Genomic DNA, 22,547 nt, shown 5'->3' on the forward strand with positions numbered 1-22,547 from the left:
CGATTTGATTAAAAATCCATTCACGATTTTTTGATTTTTAATCACGATTCACATGTTTTCATTACATTTTTTTGTGCACAATGGACATCAAATGCACCAGTACGCTATTTTGATACAAAAACACACCAGTCTATAGTATGGGTAGTCGTCAGTGTTTCCTAATAACTACTATCTTCCTAATAAATCAAAAATATTTTACACTTCCCATTTGGGATGTGCCTAAATCCGAATACAGTGTTCGGAAAGGAAATTATGTGTACTACGGAACCCCTAAAGGGAATAAATACGATATGGGAAGATAAATGTGTATTATGATGCTTTTTCTCACAATTATATAGTTGGGTAATTATACTGTATATAAATTGCGCGTACCATGGAGCCATTATTAATATAATCGCTTTTTACTTTCACTTTCCAGATTTGCGAACGCACATACTCTACAAAGACAGCGGCAGTACTTACCACACATTTTACAAGATTAGATGTTTGTCAGTGGTGCTCACGATCTGCAAATCATTCGCCATCGTCCTATTAGTCAACTCTCCTTACTCTGTTAATGTGGTAAGTGAAATTCAACGTAATGTAATGTAACAGGCAACTGCTAGCAGGTAACTACCCAAGCCCCAAAATACTGCTTGAAGACACCCACATCATACTATGAAACACCGCACTAGAAAATAACTCATGCGGTGTTGTCTCATTCATAAATGCACCTCAGGGATTTTACACATCCTGTTAATTACGCAGTCCATTTAGAGTAACAGCAGATGGTCGTGTAAGCCGGAGCATCTTATTGGGAAACGAAACCCCCAACGTAAAATGCACCATCCCACACTTTGAGCGACGCTAATCGCTTTGCTCACTTGATGACACAGGTCATTCAGTAGCAAAGGGCAGAGTTTTTTTGCTATCCTCGTATCGTAAGACCCTGTTGTGAAGGAGCAAATCAACATAATGCAGCACTCATCAGAAGTAGTGTGACGTAACGAACTAATCTTTGAGAAAGCCTGTCTGGATTTAAATAGAGATATACATAATCCCATTCAGCACTTACAGGAGTTGTCAGGGGGAGCCAAGCCCAAAGAGGGGCCAGCGACAGCACTCAACACAACACCTGGTTGCAGGAAGAAACCGCAAGAGAGGAGGGTGGGAGAAAGCAGAAGAAACCCAACAAAATCTGCCCCTCCAACCCGTGAACAGCTTGGGAATATGGGGAACACCAAAAGCGGCGCTTTGTCCAAAGAGATCCTGGATGACCTGAAGCTGAACACCAAGTACACCGAGGAAGAGCTCTGCGCATGGTACGCCACCTTCCTCAAAGAGTGTCCCACCGGACGTATCACCAAGGAGCAGTTTGAGGGCATCTATGCAAGTTTCTTTCCAGATGCCGACCCCACCGCTTACGCCCGGCACGTCTTCCGCAGCTTTGACACGAATGCCGACGGCACCTTGGATTTTAAGGAGTACATTGTGGCACTGCACCTTACCTCGTCGGGCAAGACCCTTCGCAAACTCGAATGGGCGTTCGCTCTCTACGACGTAGACGGCAATGGGACCATCAGCAAAAACGAGATGCAGGAGATTGTACGGGTGAGTATCACTCATAATTGGCTTTTTAATGCGTATCCTGCATTTGCTGTTCGATAAATGATCAGTATGGGTTTGTTTGCATTCAGTGCTCATGGCAAGTTGCTGTATGTAGTCCAACAGTTGGTCAAGAAGTCACCTGATGATACAAGTCTTACTTGAGCACGTCCGATGCCAGTGGTTATCGAAGTCATTCAGTAGTGTTATGTTAGGAATGACAGAATTGTAATATCTTTCATTCTCCCGCTAACAGTCGATATTCAACATGATACCGGTCGAAGACCAGAAAAACCTTCCAGAAGATGAGGACACACCAGAAAAGCGAGCAGACAAAATCTGGAACTTTTTCGGAAAGAAAGATGATGGTAATAACCCATCACACAATGTGCCATTGCTGTAGACTACATGAATCATGGTGTGCTCTCATAATCCATGTCTCATTGTCTTCACAGATAAGATTGGAGAAGCAGAGTTCATTCAGGGTGTCATGGAGAACAAAGACATCTTGAGGTTGATACAATTCGACGAGCCAAAGAAGATTCAGGAGAAGCTCAAGGAGAAGAAACATTAATGGCCACATTTTCATGAGACTGATTTCCATTCGACACCCAGACTGCTTCTTCAGACCAGATGCTGGAGACAAACCTAGCTTTTCTTATAACACATACAAGAAGTGTTTTGGGCCACCACCTCCACCTGAAGGGCCTCACTGCTATTTCGATTGCTTGTAGAATCCAATCGATATAAGGTCCAATCGAATTAGGCTCGTGTTAACAGTGCGACTCTCTGCTCAATCCTCTTAGGATCTGAAGGTCGGGTAAGACAAATCCACAGGGTCCAGTGGCTCTCCTCTTTTAGATCCCTTCAGGGTTAAGGTGGTTTAAGCGCTCAACATGCATTCATCAGACTCTCAAACCATCTGTTTAGCAGGTGATGGGATCATTTTTCAAAGAACAAATTTCTTGTACTGTGGTTTTTAGGATGTGTTTAGGACGATGAGAATTTTAGACAATTTTTATGTGAAAATTTAGGAATGCATACTGAAAACTGTGAAAATTCAGATGAAAGATTATTGTTGTACTGTTGAAATAAGCATGTACAAGTCAGTCACGATTGACTGTGTGTTTTTTTGTCCATGTATTTGTATTATAATTTAGCAGCCATTGTACCAATGTCAACATGTGTTGTTCATGTTCTTTTTTCAATCGGTCAATTTCAGTATACTGTATATAAATATATTTTGAGCTGATTTTCAGTGCAAGGAACTGGTAATATCATGTAGCCACCACTTGTTTTAGAACGTTTCTGCCCTACTTTTGTATTATCATACAGAAACAAAGCTGTCTTAAAATGTTTTTTTAGCTGGACCTTTAATTAACTGATTGAGTTCAGAGTGAGATTAGAGACTTGAGTCTCTAAGTAAGTTTAGACTTGAATACTAGAAACGGTTCTCACCCCGAGTGTATCTTTATCATGTTGACGCTGCTTATGGCCAAAGCTCTGAGGACAAGCCTGAAACACAAGGGCTTACCTCTTTCTTTTCTTAAAGCCGTCTTTGGCTCAGGGTAATGCATGGCCTGGTTTCAGCACTAGGACAGTGAACTGCAAAACAATGATAAGAGCTCTGCAGCATGGCTGCTTTTGACTGTGGAAAACAGAGGCTAAAGGTCACCTGAGAGGATCGCTATTACGAGTAGTGTTGCATTAAAATGACCTGAAAAAAGTCTTTTTATGGAAATATGGGTTTTCCATTTTTTGGAACAGAGGTTCAAGATTTGCCTGGTTAGCTGCAAAAGTTAAACTATATACCCTCTGCACACACACACACACAACATTTTTCTCCATTGACAGCAATTTAAGAGTTGGCTTGTATTCTGAAAAAATACAACATTTTAGCAACATATAAACTGCAAACACTAGATTAGCTGGGGGACTCAAGTGATCAGAATTAAAATAAAATAAAATAAAATAAAACAGAAATGAGAGATGGCAGCATAAAAACCATGGAACTGAGGGTCCATCAAGCAAAGATGGCAGCATAAAATTAAATTAAAGTAAAAGTAAAATAAAATGAAAAATATGGAACTAAAGACACATTAAGCAAAGATGGCAGTATAAATGAAATTAAATGAAGTAGCAATTAAATGAAATTAAATAAAAAAATAAATAAAGAAATAAAAAGTAAAAAAAAAAAAAAAAAAAAAAAAAAAAAAAAAAAATACAGAACTCAAGGCCCATCAGGCAAACATGGCAGCATTAAATTAAATTAAATTAAATTATTAAATGAACTGAAGCCTCATCAAGCAAAGATGGCTGCATAAAATTCAATTAAAATTCTACTAAATTAAATTACAATAATACAATAAAATAAAATAAAATAATAAATAAATGAATTAAAATAAAAATTAAATCACAATAATATAATTAAATTAAATTAAAATTCAACAAAATTAAATTACATTAAAATAAATTAAAACAAATATTATAATAAATATTACAATAAAATAAAATCTAAAAAAAAATAAATAAAATAAAATAAAATTAATATGGAACTGAAGGCCCATTAAGCAAAGACGGCAGCATAAAATGAATTAAATTAAAATGAAATTAAATTACAATAATAAAATAAAAATAAAAAATTACATTAAAATAATATAATAAAATAAAATCTAAAAATAAAATAAAATAAATTTAAATTAAATTATATAAAATAAAATAAAATGGAACTGATGACCCATCAAGCAAAGATGACAGCATAAAATAAATCAAATCAAATCAAATCAAATTAAATTAAATTAATATGGAACTGAAGGCCAATTAAGCAAAGATGGCAGCATAAAATGAATTAAATTAAAAAGAAATTAAATTACAATAATAAAATAAAATAAAATAAAATATTACGTTAAAATATTATAATAAAATACAATAAAATAAATTTAAATTTAATTATATAAAATAAAATAATATGGAACCGAAGGCCCATCAAGCAAAGATGGCAGCATAAAATAAAATAAAATAAAATAAAATAAAATAAAATAAAATAAAATAAAATAAAATAAAATAAAATACAATTAATATGGAACTGAAGGCCCATTAAGCAAAGATGGCAGCATAAAATGAATTAAATTAAAATTAAAATTAAATTAAATTACAATAATAAAATAAAATAAAAAATTACATTAAAAATAAAATAAAATAAAATAAAATACATTTAAATTAAATTATATAAAATAAAATAATATGGAACTGAAGGCCCATCAAGCCTTTTTTAAATTTAATTAAATTATAATAAAAACTAAAATAAAATGAAAAATTAAATAAGATGGCAGCATATAAAATAAAATAAAATAAAATAAAATAAAATAAATGCTTTTTATCTCCTCCTAACTTTAATGCTGGTTATTTCTGCTAAGGATAAATCATTTGTAAACTCTCTGAGCATCTTTATGCCATCCTGAAGCTGTCTGTTTATATATAAATTCTACATGTTAATGTTGCTGAAAAGAAGAAACCTCAATGGTGATAAACAATTAGAGTTCTTTTTTATTATTATTATAGACAATGTAGTCATTTCCTGGGCAAATTCAACATAAACATCCTATCTTCCTAAACATGTTGATAAATGAATATTATCAATGAAGACTATTAAGTTGAGAGCAAATAAATCAACATTTACAATATTATATATAGATATACAAAAGATCTAGTTCGGAACACAAGACATTCAACTGAACGGTTCTTCAGAATACACATAATGCACACCATTGACATCAAGTTTCAATACAACTTCTGCAACATGTAGTTCTAGAATAGCTTGGGCAATGCAGTACAGTAAAACTTGTTACATGCTCAACAGCAAATGTAAACCAGTCATACCCCATGTCAGGTGAAAACAGAGTGATTATTAGTAACTTCCTAATAATACAGAAAATAAAAATACCTTTCAGCATTTTGACTTGTGAATTTTAGACTTACGTTCACATTATCGGACATGTTTTACAATATTCTCAAATTATGTATTTCTGGTGTGCATGAGTTTATTTGCGAGATTTCTGCACGCTTGTTTCCATGCTTGTTTTTATCTAACTCTAGCCACTGATGTTCTTCATCATACTGACCGATAGTAAAAATAAATACAAATCTGATAGGAATTTGAACGAAAGCACAGACGTTTTCATTTTCCAAAGTGTGCTTTGACTTCCTGTGCTATATAAATATATCAAATTTCTCAATATCGCTGTATAAAGTTTGAAAATTGCAACGTTTCCTCTATCTTCCAGTTTGAACAGTGTGAGAATTAGCTGCCTATGACAATGTGCATTCAGCAGAAAACTGTGGCATCCAGTCAAATGTTTACGTATATTTTAAAACGTAGCATGACGAAGACTATCGAGACGTGATGTAGGATGAGCCCGACGACAAACACGGACAAAAAACGCCACGCACATATTTACAATTATGTACAAACACTTAACACAATAGATTGTGAACATTCCAAGGCAATTAACCTTTAGGCACTAAAAGGTGTACATTATAACACAAATCATTAGAGTTCACATCGGATCCACCTTTGATTGACACCCGGATTCTACAGCCGAACCATATAATTTCACCATTAAGAAACAGTCCATAAATCGCTTCACAGCAACCTACAGAAGAAATTTAGATGCCAACAGAGTAAAATCTGACTGCATAAGGGGGTTTCTTGGCTTCAACTGGGAAAAATTATATGACTTTGCTATCGAGTCCTGGTTAGTTGACACGTCTTCCATGAACACAATCAATGGACTAACCAGCACCACTCAACTTACACATCCATTAACCACACACTAGTCCTACATTTAGACAAAACATGCTTTTCTGTAAAATAAATCTGCAAAGATATGAAAATATATCAATTCCATACTTAAACAACACAACCTGACCTCTCTCTTATTAGGAAGGCTGTAGATTCGCCAGCAGTTTATGTGGAGTTTGTGAAAATTGCATTTCCACTGCATTCCTTGTTGCAAAACAACTTTTTTTTTAATACAATACAGATTTAACAATATAACCACTAACTTTTTTCCCCCTGTAACTTTGATGCTGGTTATTTTTGCAAAGGATTAATCATTTTTGAGGTTTTTGAACACCTGTACGGCATCCTGAAGTTGTCTGACTCACGCTTTAGTCCAAAAGTTTAAGTCAGTATTTTACATACACCTTGCAGAATCTGCAAAATGTTCATTGTTTTACCAAAATAAGATGGATCATACAAAATGCATGTTATTTTTCATTTAGTACTGACCTGAATAAGATATCTCACATAAAAGATCTTAACATATAAAATAATCATAGTAGAATTTATTAAAAAAAAGGCCCAGTTCAAAAGTTTACATACACTTGATTATTAACATTGTGTTGTTACCTGAATGATCCACAGCTGTGTTTTTTTGTTTAGTGATAGTTGTTCATGAGTCCCTTGTTTGTCCTGAACAGTTAAACTGCCTGCTGTTCTTCAGAAAAATCAGCATTTTTGTGTATTTGAACCCTTTCTAACAATTATTGTATCTATTACAGAAGGTTCAAACGCTCACTGATGCTTCAGGAAGGAAAAAACATGCATTAAGAGCCAGGGGGTGAAAACTTTTGAACAGAATGAAGATGTGTACATTTTTCTTATTTTGCCTTAATATCATTTGTTTTTTTCATTTAGTATTTCCCTTCAGAAGCTACAGAAGATACTTACATGTTTCTCAGAAGACAAAATAAGTTAAATTTACCCTGATATTCAAATTCCAAAAGTTTTCACCCCCAGCTCTTAATGCATTGTTTTTCCTTCTGGAGCATCAGTGAGTGTTTGAACTTTCTGTAATAATTGCATATAAGTCCCTCAGTTGTCCTCAGTGTGAAAAGATGGATCTCAAAATCATACAGTCATTGTTGGAAAGAGTCAAAAACACAAAAATGCTGAAAAACCGAAGAATTTGTGGAAATTGAAGGATTTTTCTGAAGAACAGCAGGCAGTTTAACTGTTCAGGACAAACAAAGAACTCATGTGCAACTATCACTAAACAGCTGTGGATCATTCAGGTAACAACACTATTAAGAACCAAGCGTATGTAAACTTTTGAACAGGGTCATTTTTATAAAGGGTCATTTTTATAAATTCAACTATTATTTTCTCTTGTGGACTATATGTAAACATATTTTATGGGAAATATCTTATTCAGGTCAGTACTAAATAAAAAAACAACATGCATTTTGTATGATCCCTCTTATTTTGGTAAAATAATTAACATTTTCCAGATTCTGCAAGGTGTATGTAAACTTTTGACTTCAGCTGTATCTGCAAACTAGCTGTGTGCGTACACTATTTCAACACCAAAAAAGAGAGAGAAAAAAACTGATTGGATGAAATTTGTTTAGCAGGCATCCACTGCGGCAATAAACAAAAAGGTATTTTACTGTACAGTGTTTGTTCAGATCTATATCAATGGTGCCTTGACTACTTGAGTTATGTTAATGTATAATAGACATACCGGGAAGTCTTAAAGTAGCATCTTAAAGGACATGCAGGATTATATGGATAGCTACTCAGTATCATAATGCTGTATCTGCTGTGCTGCTGTCCTTTTCCCACCACTCATTCCACACGACATTGAGGAAATCTTCTATAAAGCTTCGAGTTTGTAATTATCTGATATATTCAGTGGAAATCCACAAAACAAGCAGTGCTTTAAGGGGTGTGATACCTGTATGGCTTTGGCTGAGAGGTTGAAGTACTCAGGTAGACAGGCATGCAGGTAGATTCATATAGTATAATATGTGTGTGTGTGTGTGTGTGTTTTGTCTAGATGTCCATGTCCACAGGTCTCAGATCCCCCGTCTTGTGTTCCTTTACCCAGAGCTCTCTGTCTTTGGCAGGATCCACACTCTGCAGGAGCTGGTCCACCGGCTCCATCGTCTAAGAAACAAATCAGAAAAGGTCTAAGATCTTTGCTATCACATACATTTACATATACTCAGCAAGGATGCATTAGAACCTTTCAAACTGTGTTCAACATATTATAATAAAAGTCTTGAGCAGTAAATCAGCATATTATTATGATTTCTGAAGGATCATGTGACATTGAAGACTGGAGTAATGATGCTGAAAATTCAGCTTTGCATCACAGGAATAAATTATAATTTAGCATATATTCATATAGAAAACAGTTATTTTAAATTGTAATAATATTTCACAGTATTACTATTCTACTGCATTTTTGATCAAATAAATGCAGCCTTGGGGAGCATAAAAGACATAAAAGACATTTAAAAAATCTTAAAGACCACAAACTTTTGAACGGTAGCTTATGTGGTCGTATGGTCATTTAAAATGAATTATTTGATGATAATAATAGGTCATTCTCAGCAAAGAGTGTCATTTTTGCCATATTTGTGCAAGATTTTCATATTTATGATTTTATATGTCGTCAATTCTGGTAGCATCACTCTGGTGTGATCATATTAAATTTTATATTATAACATTTTACATTAGATTTAATTTTTTCAAAACATGTTTTGTGTCAAACCTGTTACATTCAAAATGTTTTAGGATTAAAATTAAAATTAAAATTAAAATGTGTAAGCATTTTTATTTTACTTTTTTTTTCTTTTTTTTTTAATCAAAATTGCAATATTTTATATAATCTATTAAAGGAGAAGTCCACTTCCAGAACAACAATTCACAAATAATTTACTCACCCCCTTGTCATCCAAGATGTTCATGTCTTTCTGTCTTTAGTTGTAAAGAAATTATGGTTTTGGAGGAAAACATTTCAGGATTTTTCTTCATATAATGGACTTCAATTGTGCCCCCGATTATGAACTTCCAAAATGTAGTTTAATTGCAGCTTCGTAGTGCTCTAAACGATCCCAGCTGAGGAGAAAGGGTCTGATCTAGTGAAACGATCTGTCATTGTTTTCGGAAAATAAAAATGTGTATACTTTTTAAGCACAAAAGGTTGTGTACCCAGTGACCCAGTGTTTACAAAGTGAACGCACAAAGAAAGTGCAAGTAAGTCAAACACTGTTTACAAACAAAAACGTACAACAATGTCGGACAATTCTGAAGTTGTAGGAGAAAATAAGATACTCTACCTTTTTTAGCCAGAGAACACATACGATTGAACTTAGACGTGACTCGTAGTAGTGATGGGAAGTTCGGATCATTTTACTGATTCGGACCTTTGAGTCTCTTTCAGCAAAATGAACGAATCTTTTTTGAGTCATGTCATTCATTTTAGCAAAATCAGCATCACGTGACAGCTCCATATGTTGAATGAACGACTCGAAAAACCCAAAGACTCGGAACAGGTGAACTAATTCCAGTACAGAACCTAATAGGATGTTGCGCATGTGCGACTGAAAGAATCACTCCCCGAGATGACTCGTTCTTCCCGAGTCACATTAAAGATTCGTTCAAAATGAACAAATCATTCAAGAATGACACCGTGGACACGTATCCGAGAGCCTGTGCTATGTGAGCTTTTGTGCATAAAAAGTATACAAATTTTAATTTTTCAAAAAAAATGACAGATTGTTTCACTGGATAAGACCCTTCTTCCTCGGCTGGGATCATTTAGAGCCCTTTGAAGCTGCATTTAAACTACATTTTGGAAGTTCAAACTCAGGGGCACAACTGAAGTCCATTATATGAAGAAAAAATGCTGAAATGTTTTCCTCAAAAGAAAAGACATGAACATCTTGGATGACAACGAGGTAAGTAAATTATTTAAAGCGTAAACAGGGACATGCAAAGAGTGGCCAATACTTTATTTCACATTAACTGCTAATAAACATTTATTGACATTAAAAAAAGTAATTGTATTTGCATATGTACTAGTAATTGTATATTTTTTATGAGGAATGTGGACAGGTGTAATATGGGAAGTGTACTACAAATGTATATTGCCATTTAAAAGTTTGGAATCAGTAAGATTTTTAATGTTTTTCAAAGAAGTCTTTTCTACTCATCAAGGCTGTGTTTATTTAAAAAAAAAAAAAACAGAAAAAGCAGTAATATTGTGAAATATTACTGCAATTTAAAATAGTGGTTTTCTATTTTAATATACTTTAGAGTCAAATTTATTCCTGTGATGCAAAGCTAAATTTTCAGCATCATTACTCCAGTCTTCAGTGTCACATGATCCTCCAGAAATCAGTCTAATATGCTGATTTATTATCAGTGTTGGAACCTGTAAATTTTTTTAGGATTCTTTGATGAATAAAATGTTAAAAAGAACAGCATTTATTTAAAATGGAAATCTTTTCTAACAAAATGCAATACCGTTCAAAAGTTTGGGGTCAGTACATTTTTTGTCTTTCTTTCTTTCTTTAAAATAAATTAATACTTTCAACAAGGATGTTTTTAATGAATAAGAAGTGGTAGTAAAGACTTACATTGTTAGAAAAGATTTCTACAAATCCTGAAAAAGAGTATCACATGTTCCAAAAAAATAAAGCAGCACAACTGTTTCCAACATTGATAATAAATCACTGATAATTAAATAAAATATTAGAATGATTTCTGAAGGATCATGTGACACTGAAGACTGGAGTAATGATGCTGAAAATTCAGCTTTGCATCACAGAATTAAATTACATTTTGAAATATATTTAACTAGAAAACTTATTTTAAATTGCACTAATATTTCATAATATTACTTCTTTCTTCTGTATTTTGATCAAATAAATGGATTGAGCATTAGAGACTTCTTTAAATCTTAATAATCCCAAACATTTGAATGACAGTGTTTATTCTCAGCTGTGCTCAGTATGCTTGTAAAATACAAACAAAACAAAACAAAATAAGCAAACAAGAAGTAATAAAGCCGCATAGTATATCTGTCATCAAATGCGCCTCACTTTTGAGAGTTATATGTTTATTTTGGCTCCTTCATCAAGTGTCACAGGAAACAGGTCCATTAAGGCTGAGATCCTGTTTGAGATCCATCTGTTAAACACACTCAGACTGATGGTGAGTGTTACTCTGTGAAGTTGTGAGCGCTGGCAACTAGTCTCCTGTGAAGACTGCAGCTTTCGCCAGCACACCCCGAGGGCTCTGGAGCAGGTGTTTACACTCTGTTTGCCCCAAAACACAAACTGTGTGGATTTCTAATGTGTCTTTTAACTTCTGATTAAGCAAATCATTATGTAACCCAAATCCCAGTATTTTAAGATTATCTAAACAAACACAAATACAGAGAAATGGAGGCATTTGAATTTACAAGAGTTTTTCGCTGTGTTAGCTTGTGCACTGTAACAACTGTTATTTCCTAATCTGTATTTCTTAATCTTTCAAACATAAAAAAGTATTTAGACACTTGAAAGTTCATGAATGTCTAATATCGAACCTATAGCAATGGAAAAAAAAAAAAAAAAATTGGTGTAACAATTTTTACCAGGAATTTGCCAGTAAATTTCTAATTTACAGTAAAACACTGAGAACAAAAAAAATATCCTGTCCAAATTAAGTGTACATTTATATTAATCAGGATACCTTTGAAAACTGCATTGCAGTTGCAAAAATGAGTTAATTTTCAGCATATTGTTAATTGTTGGGTGAACTATTCCTTATCACTGAACACAAATGTTTCAGAAAAGTGAAATTATTTCTGGGAAAAGCTTGTGCAGCATTTATTTGCACTGAGAACGGAGCTCATGATAAAGCTCATGTAATGAGATTCCCAGATCATATGAAAGATAATTTGAAACCCGCTTTAATGAAATTCTAATGCAGTACAGATAGCTGCAGATGATATTTGAATATGACGCTAAGTTGGGTTATGAAACTGTGCTCAGCTGGGTGTTTTTCCCAGAGAAACACACAGCTGTTACTCACACTTTGGTTAAACATGTCCGTCTCATGCCGCAGTGTGGTGTACTGACGCAGAAGCTGCTGTATCGTCTCTACCCGCTCCACCTCCAACCTCTCCAACTCCTTCAGAGAGCAAACACAGACAGTCACAGATCTAGGATCAGTCTGCGTATTACTATTAGCTGACAGCTCGGACAAAAATCACATTCGTTTTTTTCACTGTGAAATTCATTGTTCATTATTTCAAGACACACTTACCATGAGCAGAGATTAAGCAATGATTTATGATACAGAAGCTACAATATTTTATTTCATCTGAATTCCTGGTAAAGAACCACAGTACCTATAATCCTTAGGAGAGATCCACCAATCAGGGAAGCTGAGGTTAGCAGCAACGCATACACTACCAGTCAAAAGTTTTTAAACAGTAAGATTTTTAATGCTTTTTAAAGAAGTCTCTTCTGCTCACCAAGCCTGCGTTTATTTGATCCGAAATACAGCAAAAGCAGTAATATTTGTAAGATATTTTTACTATTTAAAATCACTGCTTAATATTTGAATATATTTTCAAATGTAATTTAATCCTGTGATCAAAGCTAGCTTTTCAGCATCATAACACCAGTCACATGATCCTTCAGAAATCATTCTAATATGCTGATTTTTTGCAGTTTATTTATTCATGTATTTATTTTGGGAAGAAATTATGAATACTTTTATTTGACAAGGACACTTTAAATTGATCAAAAGTGATGATAAAGACATTTATAATGTTACAAAAGGTTTCTATTTCAGATAAATGCTGTTCTTCTGAACTTTCTATTCATCAAAGAAGCCTGAAAAAATTCTACTCAGCTTTTTTCAACATAATAATAATAATAATAATAATAATAATAAATGTTTTATGAACAGCAAAATAGAATGTTAGAATGATTTCTGAAGGATCATGTGACTGGAGTAATGATGCTAAAAATTCACAGGAATAAATTACATTTTAAAATATATTCAAATAGAAAACAGTTCTTTTAAATAGTAAAAATATTTCAAAATTGTACTGTTTTGCTGTATTTTGGATCAAATAAATGCAGACTTCTTTAAAAAACATTAAAAATCTTACTGTTCAAAAACTTTTGACTGGTAGTAATGCTTTCTTCGTATTTAAATTTTAGTACAAATCTGAATATTTTCAGTAAATCAAAAAAAAAAAATCATCAGTCATTAGTTTTATATCTATCAGTTGATTATGGAATTTAAAGTGCTTCATAGAATGTGTAGTTCAATGTAGTAGTCAAAGATTTATTTATTTATTTATTTATTTATTTAAATCAAAATTCAAATGTGTTGAATCATCTCAAAGCTGGTTGGTTTAGTTCATGCTTACAGCTATTTATTAAAGAATTTAGATTCTAGAAGAAAATAAAGTGGAAAAATACAGAGCTTGGAATTATATTATATTATATTATATTATACTTTATTAATTATTGAACATTAGTGTGTTTTCCCCATATTGCTGTTGCTACCATTTTGTAAAACCAATACGCAACTAATTTGTGCATTACAGTTTTTAGCACGATTAAAACATAAATAATAATAATAATAAAAGGGTTCTTATGGGTAATTTATTTATCAAAATGATAAATGAGCCTCATAAAGAAGAATCGTTAAGAGTATTCAGAAATCACTGCATAATAAATATGCATGAAGTGTCACCTTGCACAATATAATAAAATAATAATATAAAATAATATAAATAATTACCAGGCTTGTGGTGACCATCTCCTCAAACCACTTTGACTGGGCCTGATTGTAAAGGTCCACACAACGCATCAGATCATCACCTATTCAGATAAAACACAGATAATACATGATAACACAATCATACATGAAGTCATAAGAAATTAAATAGAAAAGCAAAAATATGCAAAGCAGTTTATGCTTAAAACAAGTGGGAAAAAAGAAATCTGCCAATGGAACAAGACCATATAAACTTGCATTTCTAAAGCATTTGATTTAACCTTAACCCTGATTTCTTGAGCATTTCAAAATAATAAACATAAGAAATTCACAAGAACTCATGTTGGTAAATTAAAAGAATTTTAGGTATTCTTTCCAAAGTGTACACTGCATAATTCATACAGATAATCAATTAAATATATATATATATTTTTTATTAAAACACATTCTTGAATCAAGGTTGTCTTAATAATGAAACCAGACTGTTTGTCTGGGTGATTTTGCTTCTCAATTGAATAATTTTTTTATTGGCAAACTTTTTATTGTTTATTATTTCTTATTTTATCTTTGCTTGACTTCACCAGCAGGGGCCAGTCTTAACTCATTTATTACTATTTGTATTCCTGTCTGTAACACAATAATCACAGGTATCATTTAAACTCAAGCTGTTTACCAGGAAAAGCTGTTCCCAAACACAACTACTGGCTTTACAATTACATGCGTAATTAAAGGTAAACTGAGGCAAAAGGAGGCAGATGTGTGAGAGAAAGAATATCGACATCTTGAGGGGGAAAAAAAGCCCCTGATCTCTCCATCTATATGTAAATGAGTCCCAGGCTTTAAAGACATTTGCATTAGTGATTTTAGCCGCTGTGATTATTGAAGGAAAACGGTGTTTGAGCCGTGCTTAATATGTTTGGCCGTTGATTTATAGAGGGAACTGCGACTTGCTCAGTGCGTGGGAGTTTGAGAAAGAGAGAGACGAAGATAACATCATACAGGGTTTTTCTACTGAGCTCAGCTGCAGAGGAAAACACTGTAAAGCTCTTGGCAGCGGCACAATTAAAAACAATCTCCTGCAGTCAAGTGCTGGAAAAGATCTTTGCAAACAAAGAAAATCAAAGCTGACTGAATCTCAAACACCATTTGACACTGATATCTTACAGTGCAATTATCACATGACTTACTGTAACACTAGTGATTCTAATCAATAACAAATGAATTCAATAATATAAACCATTTTTTTTTTACGTCGCCTTTTTTCATTTGTGCTAGAGTGTCGTGGCTGGCTGCCAGCGTGTTGCTTTGCATATGCATTGCTGGGTGGTTAATGGGATGTGCTTAGTGGTTGAAATAAAAAAGTCTCCATAATATTCTGGTCTTTTGCAGGTTCCTCATTCAGTGTAAGTCTAAGGGAGAGGTTTTTAAGACCGCTAAACATAATCATCCCTTTGTGAGAGACACAATTCCTAAAATCTAATGGCAATTATACATTTTCATGTATAATATCCCCATTTATACAGTTTGAGACAATATACAAATTCTTCTGGTGATATCCATTTTCTAGAGGTTGAGTCAATTAAATGTGCAACTTTGGTCAAACCTTTCTCAATATTTTTTTTTTTTTCACAATAGTATTAGACTTGCCATTATTATCAGCTAGAAAATAAATAAATCAATAAATAAAACAACGGCTCATTCTTCTTAAAAATAGTCCATCTGCATGTCATATGACCATTAACCAGCATTAAAGATCCATGAACTAATGAACTAAAGAAGAAAGAACAAAAGAACGAATGAACAAACTAACAAACTAAAGAAAGACAGAAAGAAAGAACAAATTAATGAATCAACAAGAAAGAAAGAAAGAAAGAACGAAAGAACGAACTAACAAACTAAAGAAAGAATGAATGAACGAACAAACTAAAAAAAGAAAGACCAAATGAAAGAACAAACAAACGAAAGAAAAAACAAAAAAATGAACGAACGAACTAAAGAAAGAACAAATGAATGAACAAAGTAACGAACAAACTAAAGAAAGCAAGCAAGAAAGAACAAATGAATGAATGAACGAACAAACGAACGAATGAAAGAAAGAACAAATTAATCAACAATGAACAAACCAATGAACGAACGAACAAATGAAAGAAAACTAACGAACAAACAAACGAAAGAAAGAACAAACAAATGAACAAACTAACAAACTAAAGAAAGAAAGAAAGAATGAATAAATGAATGAGTGAACGAACTAATGAATTAAAGAACGAATGAACAAAAGAACAAACTAAAGAAAGAAAAAAGAAAGAACAAACAAATGAAAGAAGGAAAGAAAAAAGAAAGAACAAACATGAATGAACGAACTAAAGAAAAAAGAACAAACAAACAAACAAACAAAAGAATGAACAAATGAATGAAAGAAAGAATGAATGAACAAACTAAAGAAAGAATTAACTAAAATAAAGAAATAAAGAACGAAAGAAAGAGTAAATGAAAGAAAGAAAAAAACAACAAATGACTGAACGAACTAAAGAAAGACAGAATGAATGAATGAACAAACAAATTAAAGACAGAAAGAAAAACAAATTAATAAATGAACAAAAGAAAGAAAGAAAGAACAAATGAACAAACTAACGAATTAAAGAAAGAATAAATAAATGAATGAGTGAATGAACTAATGAACTAAAGAAGAAAGATGAAAGAACAAATGAACAAACGAACAAACTAATGAAAGAACAAATTAATGAACAAACTAAAGAAAGAACAAACGAACAAGCAAACAAATAAACAAGAAGAACAAATGAACAAGTGAAAAAAAGAATGAAAGAAAGAACAAATTAACTAAAGAAAAAGAACAAACGAATGAAAGAATGAATGAACAAACATCTAAAGAAAGAACAAACAAATGAAAGAAATAAAAAACAAAAGAAAGAACAAATGAAAGAAAGAAACAAACGAATGAATGATCAAAAGACAAAGAAAGAAAGAACAAACTAAAGAAAGAACAAACTAAAGAAAGAAAGAAAGAAAGAAGGACAGAAAGAAAGAACAAATGAATGAATGAACAAAAGAAAGAACAAATGAATGAACGAACAAACTAAAGAAAGAAAGAACAAACAAATGGACAAACTAAAGAAAGCAAGAAAGAACAAATGAATGAATGAACAAACAAACGAACAAACAAACAAATGAATCAACAAACTAAAGAAATAACAAACAAATGAACGAATGAACAAACGAACAAACACCCTAAAGAAAGAAAGAACAAACAAATGAACAAACTAATGAACTATAGAAAGAATGAAAGAAAGAATAAATGAATGCGTGAATGAACTAACAAGCTAAAGAAGAAAGAATGAAAGAACGAATAAACAAACAAACTAAAGAAAGAAAGAAAGAACAAACGAACGAAAGAAAAAAGAACAAACTAACGAATGAACAAACTAAAGAAAGAAAAACAAATGAACAAACAAACAAACAAATGAAAGAAAGAAAGAACAAATGAATGGACGATCAAACTAAAGAAAGAAAGAAAGAAAGAAAGAATGAAAGAAAGACAGGGGATCCCTGCCATATACCATGGTATTTACATAGTACTTGGTGCTTGAAATACCTAATCCAAATTCTAAAACAATGAGAGCACCGTGTAAAGACCTTTCAAATACCCTACAAAACATGTTAATATCAAGGCACTTCCTGCTATATTGAGGTGAGTGCATTGTTATGCATATCACATTAATGTTGTGCTTTCTGAAATTGAATAGTGAAGCAGGAACTTCTCTCACAGTGCTGTTATAGTCTAAAGCACTCAGTGTTGTGGCTGTGCGTGAGTCAGTCATGGTCATTTGGTCCTCTGTGTTGATGGAGCCAGTCTATAAGCACTGAATAAGACACCATTAGGCTCCTCAATAATGCACCAGTCACTCAGGCCAACAGGTTGAAGGTGAAGTGAATTCTCCCCCGTGACGCGTCCTACCGTGCGAACCTCAGGGCTGCCAGGTCTTCCTGCATTAGGGATGTGTGAGTGTCCAGCTCAGGACAAATCCGGCATTGATAGTAGGCATTCGGAGCAATAAGAAGCTTGGCGTGCTGATCGTCAGCTCCCATGAGGCCCATTTTCCCACTGCAAAAATAGATCATTACTCCATGCCTTTCCCAAGTCCGTCTGGAACCAATACAGCCTGGCTCCTCTTAAACACAGACTCCTGGGATTGAGCCAAAGTCCTCTTTTCCATCCCCTGCACTGTTCTCTCCCATCCTGTTTGTCATGCCTCTCTCCCCTCGCTCAGAAACACAGTCTCATCTCCACAGTCTCCGCGCGCTACAACAATGGCACCCTGCGCAAGATTTCACCTCAAAGAAAGCTCCTTACTCAACACAAAAAGGACTGACGCCAGATTACGGAGGGGACGTTTCATTTGCAATCCATCCTGAGTGGAAGGTAACGACTGGAAGTTTTTAAAACGAGAGACTACTGAGGAAGTCAGTCCTATTGAGCAGTGGAGCAGCCAGAAGTTTGTCTGCCAGCACAGTCTGTTACAGTGTTATGACAGCTGGCAAGCTAGCTGTGACTTGAGGATTCTGATAGTTGGAGTATAATTGCGCACAGCAAGAGCTTTTAATGAACTTCTTAACCCCATAAAGCCTTTTGTATCATTCGATACGCACATTTCTAACGTCTCTCTTTAAATAAGAATTAGGACACTAATTACAAGCAATAGGACAAAAAAAAAAACTACAAGAGAACAAATAAATAAGAAAAGCTACACACAGTTGAGGTCAAAACTTTACATACACCTTGCAGAATCTGCAAAATGTTAATTATTTTAACAAAATAAGAGGGATCATGCAAAATGCATGTTGTTTTTTATATTTAATAATGACCTGAATAATATATTTCACAAAAAAGACATTTACATATAGTCTTACATACATATGTGCATATTAGCTTGATTCTTAATACTGTGTTGTTACCTGAATAATCCACAGATGTGTTTTTTTTGTTTAGTGATAGTTATTCATAAGTCCCTTGTTTGTCCTGAACAGTTAAACTGCCTGCTGTTCTTCAGAAAAATCCTTAAGATTCCACAAATTCTTTGGCTTTCCTGCATTTTTATGTATTTGAACCCTTTCCAACAATAGCTGTGTGATTTTGAGATCCATCTTTTCACATTGAGGACAACTGAGGGACTCATATGCAACTATTACAGAAGGTTCAAACACTCACTGATGCTCCAGAAGGAAAAAAGATGCATTAAGCTGGGGGGTGAAAACTTTTGAAATTTGAAGATCAAATGTAACTTATTTTGTCTTCTGGGAACATGTAAGTATCTTCTGTAGCTTCTGAAGGGCAGTACTAAATGAAATATGATATTTAGGCAAAATAAGAAAAATGTACACATCTCCATTCTGTTCAAAAGTTTTCACCTCCTGCTCTTAATGCATCGTTTTTTTCCTTCTGGAGCATCACTGAGTGTTTGAACCTTCTGTAATAGCTGCATATGAGTCCCTCAGTTGTCCTCAGTCTGAAAAGATGGATCTCAATATCATACAGTCATTGTTGGAAAGGGTTCAAATACACACAAATACCCCCAAAACAAAAAAACTGTGTGACCTACAATTTTTTTTCAGGCAGTTTAATTGTTCAGGACAAACAAGGGACTTGGATAAAAAACAAAAAAAAAAACGTAAATGTGTAAAAAATATGTAAATGCCTTTTATGTGAAATATCTTATTCAGGTCAGTACAATATAAAAATAACTTGCATTTTAAAATATCCATCTTTTTTGGGTAAAATAATTAACATTTTGCAGATTCTGCAAGGTGTATGTAAACTTTTAACTTCAACCTTATGCAAACTGGAGGGGTGGGGGTGGGGTTAAAGGAAGAGCGAGCATAATGAACTATCTGTCAAAACATACTCATTCTCATTTCATTTCAAGCCCATATGACTTCCGTAGAACAAAAAAAGATGTTTAGCAGAATGACCAAGCTGCTCTTTTCCATTAAATGAAAACATTTTGCAACTACACATTGTCAGGCACCAAATGTATAACATTTCAAGTCTTCTAAAGCTAAACAATAGCTTTGTGTGAGGACCAGACTGAAATTTAAGTCATTATTCCTTGCAACTACTTCCATCCACTGTAGTTCTCAGATATATGCCTTTAATAAATCATCATGTTTTTGGACTATAAAGCCAACATATCACCCCTGCAAACTTTAACCACCATTGTAGTTCCTCTTAGTTCCAAAATTCACTGGGTTTAGTAACATCTTGGATCAAAGGAAAGTGTCTTCAGGTTTATTGTGTGTAGTAAGACCATTTTAGCTCAGGCTTAATGAACTGCTTTTGTACTGATGCTCTGACCTGCTTGTGTGGATTTCCTCCGGGCTTTTTTAATATCCTCCTCTGTTTTGTTGCTCAATTTAATCTCAAGCTGCTGTGTTTTCACTTCAAGATCCTTCTGTCTATCTGCTAAAGCCTTCCGTGCCTGCAAAACACAACACAAACAAGAAATGTAAAGACTTTAGTTTAAATAAATAGGGTACAAAATAGCCATAATAATTTGTTAGGTTTATGTTGACCATCAACCTCACAAACCTCAAACCAAAACTTGACTTTCTTTTCATTTTTTATGACATTTGCAAAAAAAAAAAAAAAAATAACCCTAAATTGAGGTATTTAACAGTTTAAAACACAGATTTGTGTGATTTTGTGATTTTCTATTTTTAGAAATAGAAAAAGAAGCTGGAGCTACTACTTTTGTTTGTAGTTGTTCCCACTCTGCTGCATACAATTACATAAAGCAATGGATCATGTGAGCATCACTGTCTGCAATACCATTGATAGCTCTCGCATTAAAAGGCAGCTAAGCTGTGCTCAACTTCATTGCATAGCCTATGGTCACTGTTGCTCATGTCGCCAGAAATGGCCAGTTCTCATTGGAAATGAATGATGGATATGGGGCCTGGGGTCAGTGCTGATGTTTAATCAGCAGGATGAACACAAGTGAATCACTCAAGGCATCATTCTGATGTGTTCCCATTTCTCATCCAGCCATCTGCTGTCCATGCAAAAGTTTGAACAGACGTGTTGACACAATGGCTTTAAGACATAAAGCACAGCCTGGAAAACATTTTAGAGCCATTTGTACCATCAACAACAGACTTCAAAGAAAGTTTAATTGAATATGCTTGATAAAATCAGTATGGACAGTTCTCATGTGAAAAAAGTACACTTCAGAGCATAATTTTAAAAGTAGTTTTATAAAAATAAGGTTGAACCACTAATGTCACATGGACTATTTTAACAATGTCCTTACTACCTTTCTGGACCTTGAACGTGTCAGTTGCATTGCTGTCTATGAAGGGTCAGAAAGTTCTCAGATTCCATTTTAATTTGTGTTCTGAAGACGATCGAAAGTCTTACAGGGTTTGGAACGACATGAGGGTGAGTAATTAATGACAGAATTTTCATTTTTAGGGGAACTATCCCTTTAAATGTACACTAAAAGTGCACATTCAATACAACTAAGTGCACTTATTTTTCACAAGGGTTTAAACAAAAGAAAGAAAGAAAGAAAGAAAGAAAGAAAGAAAGAAAGAAAGAAAGAAAGAAAGAAAAAGAACAAACTAAAGAAAGAGCAAACAAATCAACAAAAGATCAAACTAAAGAAAGAAAAAAGAAAGAACAAACATGAACAAAAGAAACTAAAGAAAGGAAGAAAGAACAAATGAATGAACTAAAGAAAGAAAGAAAAAACAAACTAAAGAAAGAAAGAGACAAAACAAATTAATGAACAAACAAACTAAAGAAAGAACAAACAAACAAATGAACGAATGAACCAACTATAGAAAGAAAGAAAGAATAAATGAATGGACAAAAGAACTAAAGAAAGAAAGAACGAAAAAAAGAAAAAACAAATGAATGAACGAACAAACTAAAGAAAGAAAAAATAAATAAAAAATGAATGAATGAACAAACTAAAGAAAAAAGAACAAACAAACAAGTGAATGAATTAAACTATAGAAAGAAAAAGAGACAAAACAAATTAATGAACAAACGGACTAAAGAAAGAACAAACAAACAAATTAATGAATGAACCAACTATAGAAAGAAAGAATAAACGAATGGACAAAAGAACTAAAGAAAGAAAGAATGAAAAAAAGAAAAAACAAATGAATGAACAAACAAACTAAAGAAAGAAAAAAACAAATGAATGAATAAACAAACTAAAGAAAGAAAGAAAGAAAGAAAGAAAGAAAAGAACAAACGAATGAACAAACGAACTAAAGAAAGAAAGAAAGAAAGAAAGAAAGAACAAATGAACGAACAAACTAAAGAAAGAAAGAGGAAGAAAGAACAAACAAACTAAAGAAAGAGAAA

The 22,547-nt window shown here is 33.3% G+C and overlaps 2 protein-coding genes across 6 annotated transcripts in view; one reads left to right on the forward strand and one right to left on the reverse strand.

Annotated features, from left to right (window-relative positions):
* The window catches only part of gas7a (growth arrest-specific 7a), a 310,258-nt gene that overhangs the window by 243,266 nt on the left and 44,445 nt on the right, over positions 1-22,547 (reverse strand). For 4 of the 5 annotated variants that reach the window (XM_051100521.1, XM_051100520.1, XM_051100532.1 and 1 more), the window contains 4 exons: positions 20,529-20,652; positions 14,186-14,265; positions 12,455-12,553; positions 5,111-8,533 (listed from right to left, as the gene is read on the reverse strand). In XM_051100521.1, the coding sequence (XP_050956478.1) occupies positions 8,420-8,533; positions 12,455-12,553; positions 14,186-14,265; positions 20,529-20,652 (417 nt within the window). In that variant the 3' untranslated portion in view covers positions 5,111-8,419. Of the gene's footprint in view, positions 1-5,110; positions 8,534-12,454; positions 12,554-14,185; positions 14,266-20,528; positions 20,653-22,547 lie in introns of those variants that run through there. The other variant, XR_007825875.1, reaches the window with a different exon arrangement.
* On the forward strand, positions 334-3,387 carry rcvrna (recoverin a). Its single transcript, XM_051100621.1, has 3 exons — positions 334-1,590; positions 1,841-1,952; positions 2,040-3,387. Exons 1-3 carry the CDS (start codon positions 1,210-1,212, stop codon positions 2,156-2,158), a joined length of 612 nt encoding a protein of 203 aa, XP_050956578.1. The 5' UTR covers positions 334-1,209; the 3' UTR covers positions 2,159-3,387.

The sequence above is a fragment of the Labeo rohita genome, chromosome 3, assembly GCF_022985175.1.
Source record: "Labeo rohita strain BAU-BD-2019 chromosome 3, IGBB_LRoh.1.0, whole genome shotgun sequence".
NCBI lineage: Eukaryota > Metazoa > Chordata > Actinopteri > Cypriniformes > Cyprinidae > Labeo > Labeo rohita.